General features: G+C 63.4%; 1 protein-coding gene across 2 annotated transcripts in view; it reads right to left on the bottom strand.

The window, feature by feature from the left end:
• Window positions 1-34: 34 nt before the first annotated feature.
• ITPK1 (inositol-tetrakisphosphate 1-kinase) overlaps window positions 35-14,718 on the bottom strand; it is a 176,737-nt gene continuing 162,053 nt past the window's right edge. For both annotated transcript variants that reach the window (XM_058292392.2, XM_058292397.1), the window contains exons 9-10: window positions 9,830-9,992; window positions 35-4,656 (exon numbers count right to left, since the gene is read on the bottom strand). In XM_058292392.2, the coding sequence (XP_058148375.1) occupies window positions 4,304-4,656; window positions 9,830-9,992 (516 nt within the window). In that variant the 3' untranslated portion in view covers window positions 35-4,303. The remainder of the gene's footprint in view (window positions 4,657-9,829; window positions 9,993-14,718) is intronic.

Genomic DNA, 14,718 nt, shown 5'->3' with positions numbered 1-14,718 from the left:
CCAGCCCCTCAGGCAAAGGGACACCCTCGGAAGGGCCGGTGGTACAAGCAGTTTATTTTTACACGTATTTCAAAGAGACAGTCTTGTACTTCTCTCCACCTCCAGTTACAAAAAATACAAACACAGTCCTAACTGCATTCCACTCGATGGTTAGAAATTCAAACATCTGCTACCGAGATGAGTTAGCAGATAGAGGACACAGGGACACCTTGTCTCATCGCAAAGACGAGCCATCTGCATTAGCATACTCACATGGGGCAGGCATGGAACCCAATCAAAAGAGCTAGTGGACAGGGGTCTTACTTTTTACAGAAGCCATGTTTTATATACAGTATATATATTCTTAGATATATATATTTTTTTACGTACACAAATTAAGTACAAACCAGCCTGGATTCTGATAAAAGTTAATGGTGAACAAGGTTGAAGCGAATATCATGAGTTACGAAACAAGTGGCAACTCTGACATGGACAGGTGAACACTGAAATCTCCACACAAGCAGCTGCCGGAGTGTGCGCTCGGAGAGGGCCTGGTCCCACAGAGCTTGGAAGTGGCCACACACAGGCTGGAAAGAGGAAGGGGTCAGGCTGGGGGAAGGAGACGGCCCCTCCACGCTGCCAGGTTATGGACCACTCTGGAAGTAAAGGGCAAAGGTAACCCACTTCGACAAAGGGCCCGGGTGCTCTGCAAAGGTCCTGTTGGTCACAGAAGGGCGAGGGCCCTGGACGTGCAGGAGCCGGGACGTGTCACGCACGAGCCAGCGGTCAGAGCACCCAGCTCCCTCTCAACACCGGGCAAGGTGGGGCCCACGGGCACCGTGGCAGGGTGGGGGCACAAGCATGGAGAGAGCTCCCGTGGGAGGACGCTGGCTCAGGGCGGGGGGTGGGGGAGGGACCTGTGAGGCATTCCAGCTCAGGCTGGCCTGCCCCCAGGGGGTCAGGCCCAGAACCTTCCTTGAGGAGTGAGACATTTCTCCACCTCCCAGTAACCCTGGCGGAAGGGGCTGTGCTCCTTTAGCACACCAGCCAGCACCCTGCAAAAGCTCTCTGGGGTCTGCGGGGTCCTTCAGAAGCTGTCACAGGAAAGAGGGGCGGTGTTGGGGACCCCATTGGGTGAACGGTTGGGAGTTACTGGGGGGATAGAGGGCAAATTCCAACCGCAGGGACGACAGGGAAACTATTCAACAGCCCTCAGTGGCCAGTGGCCAGTTGGCAAATCTGAGAGCCAAGGACCAGGCTTTGGAGTTGGAAGGACAAAAGGACATGCGAACTGCCTTGATTGCCAAGGGGCTGTCTAGCAGGCAACAGCCACTCAGCTGTTTTCCCCAGTTGGCTCAAAAATGATGTGGCTTCCCACCAGCCGGTCAACCTGATGCGAAACCAGTCCCCAGCTGGCGAAAGGAATTTTTACCAGATACAGGCAGGGCACTTAGCGCCCACCCCACGTAGCCCCGTGGGGCCTAGGGTGGGCCTGATTCCCGCAGGTGCTGCAGGGTGGTTTCAGGCCCAGCCCATCCCCACACGCTGTGAATACCCAGACCCCCCCTTGATGCCAAAGGCCCCACGACAGCTCTCGGGGAGCACAGCCATGGCCTGGCCCGTGGCTGGGGCTTTGTAACACGGTCAAGGCATCCTTAGGCCCCAGTCCAGGGTGCCCACTCCAGACACTGCGGGTGGCCCCTCCGAAACCACCAGGGCCTCAGCCAGGACCCAGTCCTGCCACCTGCTCCCAGCGGAGACCCCTTCGTCTGCTGCATCCACTGACCACCACCAAGGTCCAGTGCCACTGGGGCCTGAGACCAGCCGGGAGGGCAGCCCCAAGTGCCCACAGACTCGAAAACAGGTTCGGGGATGGGTCCCAACTGGTCCCCCGTGCCGGCAGGGCCCGATCGGGTGCCAGGTTTGCGCGTCACCATGCAGCATCTGCTTTTGCTAAACCACCCCGGGAAGAGACTGCAAAGGCCAAACTGGTTTTAGTAAAGCCCCACGGCTGGGGATGACGTGACCTAAAGGAAAACCAACTCTGTGGATGACATCCAGGGACAAAGCGGTCAGCATGCAGCCTGGCGACATTCTGAGCAGCAGTCCTCCCACCCTCGTTACCGAGGCCTGTGCCAGGCGGCCCTCGGTGCCCCTCCTGCACTGCGACCCCCAGCACAGCCCCATGAATCTCCTTTAGTGATCGTAAAGTTTGCTGGACAGTATTCAGCCAGGGGGGGAGGCCCGTGGGGCGCCTGGAACGTGGGCTGGTCCCTCTCCCACTGCCTGGGAACTCCGAAGCGCCCAACAGGTGTCCCAAAGCAAGACTCTACTGCTTGGTTTCCACTTCCAGAAAAAAGCAAGGACCCAGCTCTTGCCACCCGCATGAGGGCTCTGGAAAACCCGAGTCACCGGAATGCAGTCACCGATAGCTGGGCCTGAGCACTAAATGTGACCTGGAGCGAACGGAAGTCACACAGGAACCAACACAGGCCCTGGCCTGGTGTCACACCATGCGGACCCCCAGCAGGTTGGGGTCGGGATTTTATTCCAAAAAGGTAAAGTTGTTTCATAGAACTTATTTTCTTTAAAGACTGCATGACATAATGAACTCAAGCAATGTTCTGTAAACAAGTGTAGGATGCAGTTTGATTTCAGTAGTTTATTTTGGAGACAAAGCAGTGCAAGAGGCTGGCCACGCTGTCCCACTTCCCTGGGGCTCGGGGGGAGAACTAGGAAAAGGCGACGCAGACGTTTTAATGGGATCAACGCTCAAGGTGTGTAAACACGGTTAGTGGGTGGCCCTCGAGCTCCGAGGCAGAGGTGGCTCTGGGGGCCTTGGGCCCCTCCTTCCCCGAAACCCCTGCCTGCCCCCAGCCAGCAGCCTCTCAGGCTGTCCTCCCTGCACGACACGCAGGATGGCCCTATTTCAGCTCCGATGCGGTCACACACAGGGGTCCTGTGCATGCCACTCGATGGCCCACATCCTCAGGGCCTGACAAAGCGCCCACTCGCCTGTCCTGTCCCAGCAGTGGGACTGAGTCCCCTCTGGATGGCGGATCTGATGGACCCAGCCAGCGGTCTGCTGCCAGCAGGGGTGGGGGGCAGGTTTCCTCTCCCCTCTGGGCTGCAGCAACCCCGCGCCCGGCTGCTTTAGGGGGTCTGGCAATGACCGTGGAGAGGTGGGCGGGTGAGGAAGGGCCAGGAGGGGTGAACGAGCACACTGCCCGGCCCCCGGCCTCCCGCAGCTGCCCTGGGTGACCTGTGCCCAGGCCCAGGCCTCCTGGGCAGCCTCCCCCTGCCGGGGACAAGGACCCCAAATCTCTGGCACGACAAGCAAAGGCTCCCACACAACTCCCCAGGCGGACAGCTGCACCGCAGGCTGGAGTTCTCTGGTTTTGCCTGGCCCCTGGACGGACGTGAAGAGATGGAGGCCCGGGCTCTCAGGACCATCTGCCCCAAGTCACTGAGCCCGGCAGCGTCCTGGCCAGGTCAGGGGAAGGAGCCCTCTAAGCGGAGCTACAAGGGACACGTGCGGAGGGGCCCGGCCGGCCCGGGGCATATCGGTGCAGCCAGCCCAGGGCCGGGGGAAGCTTCCTTTTCCTTCCCTGCCGGCATATTGGGGAAGTGAGCACGTCGCCGGCAGCACCCCTGCAGGGAAACTCCACCCCCACTGCGAGGATGCCTCGGAGACCCTCAGCAACTGGCAAGGGCCGCTGTGGCCTCTTGATTCCTCGGGGTCACGCTATTGCGGAGGGTCTGCTGCCCACCTTGGCCACGCTCTCACAGAGCCACGGAGGAGACCCGCAGTGGGGAGGACATGGAGGGGTCGGTGTGGGTGGGGAGGCTTGGAGAGAAGAGGAAGGAGGGGAAACCGTTCATTCCCTCTGTGCGGCCCTGGCCAGCCTGGCCCAGGCAGCCTCCTCTGGGGGCGGCGGATGGCAGGCCCCCGGCAGTCAGGGAGACGAACAGACAGGAACAGACAGACAGGACGCGCGGATCTGCACGCGCACAGCCGCAGGCACGCGCACAGCCGCAGGCACGCACGCACCTCCCGTCCGGGCCTAGTGTTGAAACCACGAGCACGTGTGAACTCAGGAAAGAGGGCAGCAGAGGGGAAGGCGGCGGGATGGCCCACTCACAGGCCCCCGGCGCGCCTGCCCCCCCACCCCTCGTTCAGATCACGACCTCAGAAGTCAGGTTAAAAACCGGGAAGAGAAAAGGAAGAATCAGATCACTGGGGGTTCTTAGTCGTAGCTGTCGCTCCTGGGAGCTGCCTGCCGGCAGGTGTGCCCTGCACCGCCCTCTGGGTCCTGCTCCGCGGCTACTGGGAGGAGGCCTTGGTGGCCAGCGAGGCCACGCAGTGCTGCTGGAAGCTGGGCGACACGGCGGCCGTGCAGCCGAGTCTCTGGTGCGGCAGCTTGGCGGGGCCGCCCGCGCCGCCCGCGCCCGCCTCCGCCGTCCAGGCCGCGTCCTGGCCCATCATGCTGCTGCAGCAGCCGGGGCTGGCGCTGCACGTCCGCTCGCCCGCCAGGCTGCCCGCCTGTTCCGCCAGGAGCTTGCTGTGCCGCAGCGGGGCCACGCCCCCCGCCGCCGCCATGCTTGCGCTCTGGCCCTGCAGGACGGTGGTGATGTGGTTCAGGAGGTCTGTGAAGAACTCGCTCACGCCCTCGTAGCCTGGGGGGAGAGAAGGAAAGACAGACACGGGTCACCGGTCAGGACGGCAGAGAGGCGGGGGGTGGAGAGGGCCGTGGGCAGGGGGCACGGCTGGGAGAGCAAGGGAGGGGGCTGGTGGGTGTGAGCCCACGGTGCGCAGCTGGCCTAGGACCCTGGCGTGGGTGCTGCTCCTGCCCGTTTCCCGGGACAACCAACACTTGGCAGGTAAGACAGACTGATGGACATCAAGCGCCTGGCCTCGTGCCAGCTGTCCCTGACCTTCGGCGGCCCCCGGGAGTGAGAAGCCATAAACTGGATGGGAGGGGGCCCTGCGACCCCAGCCCCCTCGGGCACAGCCCCGTTTAGGGCCTCGCTCAGCCCCACATGGTAAGAGGCCCCCATGCTGGGGTGTGGCAGGGCCAAAGGCCAGCCCCCCTCGATGCCACGGGCCGGCCGAGTTTGGCTTAGGGCCTGCTTCCCGGCTTGGAGCTTTGATGCTCAGCCTCCGTTTCCCCACTGTGAAACGAGAGGACCACCTCTCGAGGCGGAGGGCTTTGGGGGCACTGCCAAGGGAGGCCGAATGTGGGTGGGGCCGTCCTGGAACTAGCCTCGTCCCCTTCTCACCCCCAGACACGGCGGGGGAGGCCCTTTGACCTGCCCCCTCCAGGACCCAGGGCAGGGGGCAGGCTGAGAAACCGGCCCTTAGCAAGAGAGCAGCCCCCATGCCCAGCCGAACGCCCACTCCCCTCCCCAGAACCGAGCTGGGCCACGTCTCCAGCACAGAAGCCACCCGGGCACCTGGTACCCAACACAGAGCACACGTCAGCCGAGGGGGCCGCAGGAGCTGCCCGGCAGGTTTTGGATCTAGGACGAGGCTTCTGGTGACTCCCAATAAACCAGGGTGGGTGCCCCCACCTGCCTCAACAAGTTTGGAGGGAAGAAAACCGGACACGCGGCTCCAGGCACAGTGACGGGCAGGTGGTGGGTCCTTGAAAAGGAACCACGGCGGGCCCGACTAGCTTTGGGAGGGGACCTGGGCACGGCCCACCTACCCCCCCGCGGCTGTCCCCGACACTGGGTCTGCACCGAGGGGTTGCTGGAACCACGCGCACCCTCTAGGATGGTCACCTGAGTTGTCAGGCAACAAAGGGTTGCGAATGGGCGCTTTTACAGAAAGCCGGTGGGATGTACTCATTTGTGTGCTTTTATCTATTCTGCAAAGGGCGGCTTTGACTGACGCAGGCCGAAGCTGAGGAGGACAGTGGGTAACCACATTAAAACCCAAAATGGCCAGACGAGCTGGCAGGCCCGGTGCTGCCCTGTTCCGGCACCGCACACAGTGTCCCTCGGGACTCTTTGTTCATTTAACGGATGATGAAATAGGCATGGAGAGTTAAGCAACCAGCCCAGAAGACACACAGAGCCACCGACAGACGGACACGGCTGTGGGCCGCGACAGAGAAGGTAGTGGTTTGCCGACGGCCACCGTTCCTTAATCCACTGTGTCCTTGCAGGCCCCAGGAGTGGGCCTGGGATTATCTTATTTTTACAGAAGAGGATACAGCGCCTCAGAGAGGCCCAAGGTCACAGGGTCCACACAGAGCCAGGATCTGAACCAGCCCTTTGGGCCGGTGTGTGCCCTGCAACACTGCGTGGTGCTGGCGGGTGCGTCCGCCGGAGGACTCAGCCCCGGGGCTGTGTGTGGTCAGGGCAGGCCCGCCCGGCCACTGGCTCACTGGGTCCTGACTCAGGTGCTCCGTGCCTGCGGGGGGCCCGGCTGGAGGCCCCAGGGCTGGCAGAGCCCAGGCTGTCGGAGGTCACCAGTGGGCACGGAGCTGCGTTTCCAGGGTAGGGATGCAGCAGGGGAGAAGAGCCTGGAGCCGCTGCTGGGTCCTCAGTGCTTGTTCTGTCAACACCAGGGAGCAGGAAACAGTTCCCTTAGCAACCGCCCTGCTGTCCTCAGACAGGGACGAGAGCCTGGCAGATGTACGTCTGAGAGCTTCCGGGCGGGGTGGAGGCAAGGTGAAGCCCAGAGGCCTGAGGGGGCCCCGGTGGCTGGGGAGGCCACGGCCGGTGGCCGGGCAAGGCCTGTGCTGGCCCCAAACCCACCGTCAGGGCTCATGGCTGGCCTGGGGAGAGGGACTGAGGTGTGAACTGATACCCCAGGGACAGCCCTCTCCTTGGTCTTTACCGTCCTGATAGCTCCTACAGGGAGTCTCTGCCATGTTCAGCGGCCCGCCCAGCCACCTGGTGAAGCAAAACCAAGGATGGAGCCCGCGGTGCCTGCTGGGAGGGCCAGGACGCCTCCCGGCCAGGAGGGCAGCACTAACCTGCCCCCAGCCTGCTGGCCACAAGACAGGGGTACGTCCTTTCCGCGGGGGTCACTGGGGGAACAGAATGAGGTGCTGTGAGAGCAGCCTGGAGCAGTGTTGGCGCAGAGGTGCCTGAACAAAGGCAGCTGGGATGGGACACATCCCGAGTCCAGGCACAGGTGCCCGCCCAGAGGGGACCCGGGGCCTCTGCCAAGGCTGGCAGACCAAGCTGGAGGGACCTGAGCAGCTGTCGCCTGGATACCCGGTCCCTGCCCCCCGGGCCCCTGGACAGGCGTGTCCTCCCTGGGGCCCTGCCTCAGCATCCAGGGCCCTCCCCCAGGCTCTTCTGGGCTCAGCTGCGTCACTCCCAGCAGCCTCCAGCCCACCTCGCCGCCTGGCCCTGCTGCACGGCCCTTCTCCTGGTTCCCTGGAAGCCTCCCCTTCCACTCTGGCTCTCGGGGACCACCGCCCTCCCAACACCCAGGCCACATGTGGGGACGCCCGGCCCCAGGGACGCCCGGCCTGCGTCTCCCACAGCCGTTTGTGCTGGGTCGGGGCAGACAGGGTTCAGCTCCTGCTGGCCGACTGTGCAGGAAGCGGAGGCTCCCACCACCTTCCTGTCCCCTCCTTCTAGAACTTCTCCCACAGCCCTTGCTTCGCCCCTCCTGGCCCCAACACCTGCAGTCCGCTGACTGCCACCTTTTGTCGCCAGCCCTCCCTGGTTTAGGGTCCACGGCTTGTTATTCTAGCCGCCGCCCTGCACGTGCCTTTGCCCGCTCACCCCATCACACGTGCTTGGCAAAACCCCAGCTCTGCTAAACCTGACGCTGTGTCTGTGCCAACCCACGCCCAATGTGGTGGGGGAAGCGCACGCCGGCCCGACAGCGCTCGCTGTATCCTTGCCACCCCTGCCCCTTGTTCCTTGGTCCTCAGTGCGCCTCCCGGAGTGCTCCGAGGGCCGCCCCTGTGCCTGGAACGGCTCAGCCTGCAGTGGGCAGGCTCCAGAACTTTGCGCAGCTTGGGGAGTGCTGTGGGGTCTGGGCCCACCCCTGGGACGGGCTGCGCTGAGGCAGGGGCGCTGTGAGGGCCTGAGCCGGGTCACTCCCAGGACCGTGCTCGGGCTCTGGCCTGCGGCTCCCAACTCATAGCCACTGCCCTACCCCGGGGAGATGTACCACCCCACACACCTTTGAGCCATGTTTACGATTCCTTTGTGCCCTGAGTCAGATTTTCCAGGGACTGGGAGCCTGTTCTCTTGCTTGCAAGGCGTGGACCACTGACCATGAGGTGCAGTTCAGAGATGTATTCACCAAGTGATGATGGAGGAGGCTGTTGTTATGGGGGAGCAGTGGGGTGAGGGGGGTGGGGGGTATATGGGGACCTCATTTTTTTTAAATGTAACATTAAAAAAAAAAAAAAAAAGACGTGGCCTGCATCCCCTGAACTGGGGACGCGATGGGTGGGAAGAACACCTGGCTCTGGGTGTGGGGACCCTGCTCCACGCTGGGTTTGGGTCTCACAACCTCGTCTGGTCCATGTGCATGTGTGTGGGTGTGTGGACACACCCTCCCCCTGGCTCTGCGCCTGTCCCCCTATATGACACACACAGTGGGCACCCCTGTGGGCCAGGCATCACCGGGTCGGGACACCCAGCCAGCGGTGCTCCCGAGACAGGGCTCCCGCCCTTGGGTGAGCCCAGTCCACGCGGGGGTTTTCAATAAACTCACTAAATAAGCAAAAGCACCCACCAGAGGTCACATACGTGCGTCTGTGTGCGGCACGTGGAGCCCACCAGCCGCCTGGCCGCTGCCCCGGGGTGATGTTTGGGCTCTCGGCCATGGCGCCGGGTCCCCCGGGGCCTGCTGCCATGGGGATGTGCTCCCACTGAGCCCCTCCCCGAGCGGAGCTCTGGGGCACAGAGAGCCTGGCTTCGCGCCAGCGGGCTCCCAAGGGTCTGGCGTGTGCTCCTGCCCCGGGGCCTCAGCAGACAGCAGGGAGCAGCCACCTGGGCCCTGGAGACCCTCCCAAGTCCTGGTCTCCGCGCCGCGGCTCGGGGCCGAGCATGGAGGACGTGCCCGGGGCCCTCGGGCCCTGCCGCCAACTTGCTGGGAGCCCTGAGACAATTCCTTCCTCTCTAGGGCGTCAGTTTCCCCCACGTAGAAAACTAGAGGTGGGGGTGTGGGTATTCTCTGCAACACCCTTTTAGCCGTTTCACTCTACAAGGGTTGTGATGGTTAGGCTATTGTGTCAACTCGGCCAGGTAATCGTGCCCAGTTGTTGGGTCGAGCAAGCCCTGGGCTAACTGTAATACAAGGGCATTTAGGGACTTTAGTCACCAGTGACTTTACTGCAGTGGTAGATCATAGATAGCTGATGACAGTTACATGAGTCAGGGAGATCCCCATCAGCAGTGAGTGCTGCTTTATCCAATCAGTTGAATGCCTTAAAAGGGGAAGGGATTCCAGCATTCAGAATTTCCCAGCTTGTCTCTGGACAGCCACCATCTCTGGAAACTCATCAAGGACCTTCACTGGACTTTCTTCGGAGCCCCTGGTTGCAGCCTGCCTGCAGAACCTGGACTTGGGCGTCCCCACGGTCATGAGAGACTCTTACAAAACCTCTTACTATTGATGGATATCTCCTGTTGATTCTATTTCCCTAGACACCCTAGTATAAGAAACGAGGGGTCAGGGGAGAATTGGCAAAGAGATGCTGAGGGGGATGACACAGCCCACGCGGCAGGTGGAGAACGCGACCCGCTGCTGTGTGCCGGCTGCACCGCAGGGCCCGAGGCTCCGAGGTCCTGTGCCCCTAACAAACCATGCATGCCCATTTCCGGGGCACCGAAGCTGAGCGGGGGCCGGGGCCACACCCCCCCTCACCTGGGAAGGCATTGACGTCAATGACGGCGTGCTGCCCGGTCTGGTTGTTGATGATGATGTCGATGCCGAAGAGCGACACACCCAGCGCCTGCCGCAGGGCCCGGGACAGCTCACGGATGACCTCGTCGCTCGGCCGCTCGAACACGCCCTCTATCTTGTCCAGCTGCCGGCACAAACGTGGGATCAGGCCACGAGGGGTGGGTGAGGGACCCCGCGGCACACTTCCGGTGAGAAGGATGAGACTGACCGCGGAAAGTGATAGATGGCAGCAAGGTGGGCAGGCCCTAGATACTCACACGCGCTGCCCCTCTAGTCCTATAAGAGCCCAGGGGGCGGGTGCTCGCAGATGGGGAAACTGAGGCTTGGCGGTTGCACAGCTCAGAGGCCTTGGGTGGATGCAGACCGTGGCTTTCGGCCTCTAACACCGACAGCACCCACCCTCTCAGCAGGGAGGAGGGAGGTGGGGAGTCTGCTCTGGACCTGGGAGCATCGGGGCGGGACCCCGAGGACGGGAGGAGCTGGGTGGGGACAGAGCGAGAAAGGCATCCGGGGGGAAGGCAGGGGAGCGGAGGCCCAGAGCCTGCCGGGACGCAGCTACAAGAGGCGGGGGCGGAGGCAACCTTCACCAGCGTGGCCCGGGCTTCCACTGTGGCCCTCGGCCTCGGCTCATGCTCCCTTCGCCAGAGGCTGCGATGGTGTCTCCAAACTTACTTGCTCCCCACGTGACCTGGGCTCCCCCCAGAGCCGCCCTGCTTTCCCACACAAGTCCTGGGGCCCGAGTTCGTTTTTAAACAAAGCTTCCGGGGAACCAGTCCACAGGTCATCCCCTGCCCTGGGCACCCTGGCCTGGGAGACACACACCAGCCTCCACTCCTTTTGGACTTCTGAAACCCGAGGGACCTGAATTCCAATCCTGGCAGTGACGTCCTAGCTCTGTGGTCAGGGACAGGACCTGGCCTCTGTGCCTCAGTTCCCTCGTCTGGGACGTGGGACCAATGCTCCCCCCCCCCCCCCCCCCCGACGGCTGAGAGGGCAACGAGGTTTCTGGCAGGGCGGGGGCAGCAGGGGCCTAGCCGATGGGCTGCCGCATCTAGATTCCGAGGCAGGACAACACGGCGTCACCTCTAGGTCAGCCGAGAGCTCACCTCGGCACTCAACAAATCCTGCAGTCCCAGGGGTGGTGGGCTCAGGGGCTAGGGGGAAGGGGCATGGCTGGTCCATGAAAAGTCAAAAAGAGGTTGGGCCAAAAATAGGCAACGGCCCTAGGACCCAGCGATTCCACTCCTAGGTACCTATGCACGAGAAGCGGGAGCAGGGACTCAAACGGAAACATGTTCACAAGTGTCCTAGCGGCAAGATGCACACTTGCCAAGAGGTGGAAGCAACCCAGGGGCCCACGAGCAGAGGAGCGGGTAGACACAGTGTGGCCTGGCCATACAATGGAACATTATGCAACCACGTAAAGGATGGAAGCTCTGACACAAGCGGAGACACCGAGGAAACTTGGAGACGTTACAGTAAGTCAGTAAGTGAAAGAAGCCAGGCCCAAACAGTCGGGCATGGCGTGATTTCACTTATGTGAAACGTCCAGAAGAGGAAAACCCAGAAACTGCAGGCAGAGTGGGGGCTGCAGGGGCTGGGGGGAGGGACCGGGGAGTGGCTGGTTACTGGGTGCAGGGTTTTACCTTGGGGTGATGAAAATGTTTTGGAATTAGATAGAGGGGGTTGTGCACAACACTGGGACTGGACTAAACGTTCACGGGAGGTTTTCAGTTTAAAATGGCTCATTTTATGAGATGTGGATTTCGCCTCACTTAAAATAAACGAGGCTCGGTCAGGGGGCTGGGGATGGAGCCCTGGGTGCCAAGGACAAACAGCCCTCGCCCCAGCACAGGAGGCAGAAACGGCCAGTGGGGAGCTCCCAGATGGGCTCGAGGGGGAGCCCAGGCTGGGGCACCCCACTGCCAGAGCCGCCCCCGTGCCTGCGCTCCGCCGCCTGGTCCTCTCACCGGGCGGCACCAGCCTGGCTATCAGAGGCACGCGCCAGGTAGCAGAGGCCAGGCTCCTTGGCCTGGGGGCCCTCCCGGCCCCTCCCGCCCAGCAGGGCCAGCTCAGCCGCCGCAGGGGGCTTCCCGGGTCTGGTCTCCCGGCCCAGGGGCCCCTGCCACGTCCCAGGCAGACGTGCTGGCGCTGCCTGGTGCCTGCTGCGTCCTGAGCTGCAGCCTCATCCTTCTGGCCCTCATTTCTCACTTGAATGAATAGGGCAATCAAAATGCTTGCACCATGGGATCGTGGCGAGGGTCGGAGCAGAACACGGTGAGGGCTGGCAGCACAGGCCTGGCCGCGACGGGGGCTGTAGCTGCTGCCCCCCTCCCTGCACGCTGTTTAGAAAGCACTTTCTCAGCTCAGCTAAGGAATCTGGTAAGTCCTTCTAAAGCCGTCTTGTGATCTGAAACCAAACACCCAGCCCAGAACAAGGCCAAGGCAAGAACACCCCGTCAGTGGGTCAGACGTGAAAGACCCAGCGATGCCTGGGAAAACGGGGAGGGGACGGAGGGCTGAGGAGGGGCCCGTGGGGGTTGCCCCGGTGGCCTGGTCACCCAGGCGGCCACGCCCGAGCGCTTCCCATGTGCCAGGCACTGCTGTGGGTGCTTCTCATAGGTGACTGGCTTCCCGAGCGCCCTATAGGTCAGGCTGCAGACGCCTGAAGAGGGAAGAGATGAGCCCCCGCACTCCCCCCCACCCTTTATCGGCTCTCGCAGGGTAAAAAGGAGTTTGGGGCTGGGTCCCCCTTAAGGCAGCCAGGACTGCAAGGCCAGGGCAGGGCTCCCTGCACAGGCCTCCCAGGGAGGTTGAGACGGGGACCCGAGGAAACCCAGTAGGGGACGGGGTGGCTGCCTGGGCTCTGGGACAGGAGTGCACGGTGGGGGTGGGCCCTGGCAGGGACGGGGAGCAGCGAGGCTGGGCAGGGGTGGGGACGGACAAGAACGGAGAGGGGAGGCCAGGGGTGGACACAGATGGAGAGGGGAGGCCGGGGGCAGACACAGATGGAGAGGGGAAGCCAGGGGTGGACACAGATGGAGAGGGGAGGCCGGGGGTGGACACAGATGGAGAGGGGAGGCCGGGGGTGGACACAGATGGAGAGGGGAGGCCGGGGGTGGACACAGATGGAGAGGGGAGGCCGGGGGTGGACACAGATGGAGAGGGGAGGCCAGGGGGTGGGGTCCACAGGGGCAGAGGGGGCGAGGCTGGGGGTGGGTGGGGGTGGATATGGATGGAAAGGGGAGGCTGTGGGTGGGGTCACAGGGGCGGAGGGGGTGAGACGGGGGTGGGTGGGGGTGGACACAGATGGAGAGGGGAGGCAAGGGGTGGACACAGATGGAGAGGGGAGGCCAGGGGTAGACACAGTTGGAGAGGGGAGGCTGGGGGTGGACACAGATGGAGAGGGGAGGCCCGGGGTGGACACAGATGGAGAGGGGAGGCCAGGGGTGGACACAGATGGAGAGGGGAGGCCGGGGGTGGACACAGATGGAGAGGGGAGGCCGGGGGTGGACACAGATGGAGAGGGGAGGCCAGGGGGTGGGGTCCACAGGGGCAGAGGGGGCGAGGCTGGGGGTGGGTGGGGGTGGATATGGATGGAAAGGGGAGGCTGTGGGTGGGGTCACAGGGGCGGAGGGGGTGAGACGGGGGTGGGTGGGGGTGGACACAGATGGAGAGGGGAGGCAAGGGGTGGACACAGATGGAGAGGGGAGGCCAGGGGTAGACACAGTTGGAGAGGGGAGGCTGGGGGTGGACACAGATGGAGAGGGGAGGCCCGGGGTGGACACAGATGGAGAGGGGAGGCCAGGGGTGGACACAGATGGAGAGGGGAGGCCGGGGGTAGACACAGTTGGAGAGGGGAGGCCGGGGGTGGACACAGATGGAGAGGGGAGGCCGGGGGTAGACACAGTTGGAGAGGGGAGGCCGGGGGTGGACACAGATGGAGAGGGGAGGCCGGGGGTGGACACAGATGGAGAGGGGAGGCCGGGGGTGGACACAGATGGAGAGGGGAGGCCGGGGGTGGACACAGATGGAGAGGGGAGGCCGGGGGGTGGGGTCCACAGGGGCAGAGGGGGCGAGGCTAGGGGTGGGTGGGGGTGGACACGGATGGAAAGGGGAGGCAGGGGTGGACACAGATGGAGAGGGGAGGCCGGGGGTGGACACAGATGGAGAGGGGAAGCCGGGGGTGGACACAGATGGAGAGGAGAGGCCGGGGGTGGACACAGATGGAGAGGGGAGGCTGGGGGGTAGGGTCCACAGGGGCAGAGGGGGCGAGGCTGGGGGTGGGTGGGGGTGGCCATGGATGGAAAGGGGAGGCTAGGGGTGGGGTCCACAGGGGCGGAGGGGATGAGGCTGGGGGTGAGTGGGGGTGGACATGGATGGAGAGGGGAGGCCAGGGGTGGACACAGATGGAGAGGGGAGGCCAGGGGTGGACACAGTTGGAGAGGGGAGGCCAGGTGGTGGGGCCCACAGGGGCAGAGGGGGCGAGGCTGGGGGTGGACACAGATGGAGAGGGAAGGCTAGGGTTTGGACCCACTGGGCCGGAGGGGGCAAGACGGGGGTGGCTGATGCTCTGTTAGTGAGCCCTACCCGAGGACAGTAGGACACAGCCCAGTCCCCAGATAACCAGCACTCATGGGTCCTGGAGGAGTGGGAGGCCGGGCAGAGGGCGCCGAGTGCAGGGGACGTGCCCACTGGACGGGGACAGGCTGGAGTGATCTCTGTCTGCTGGATCTCTGTCTGCTCTGGGCCAGCGCTGGCCGAGGATTTGCCCACCATTCTCGGAAGACCCAGCCTGGGCAGGTCCAGGCGCGGATGCCTGCTCTGACGCCATGCCCACAGCTGGGTGC

Source organism: Dasypus novemcinctus, chromosome 3 (genome assembly GCF_030445035.2).
Source record: "Dasypus novemcinctus isolate mDasNov1 chromosome 3, mDasNov1.1.hap2, whole genome shotgun sequence".
Classification (NCBI taxonomy): Eukaryota; Metazoa; Chordata; class Mammalia; order Cingulata; family Dasypodidae; genus Dasypus; species Dasypus novemcinctus.
The sequence above is the reverse complement of the archived record's forward strand: the minus strand, read 5'-3'. Positions and strand labels throughout refer to the sequence as shown.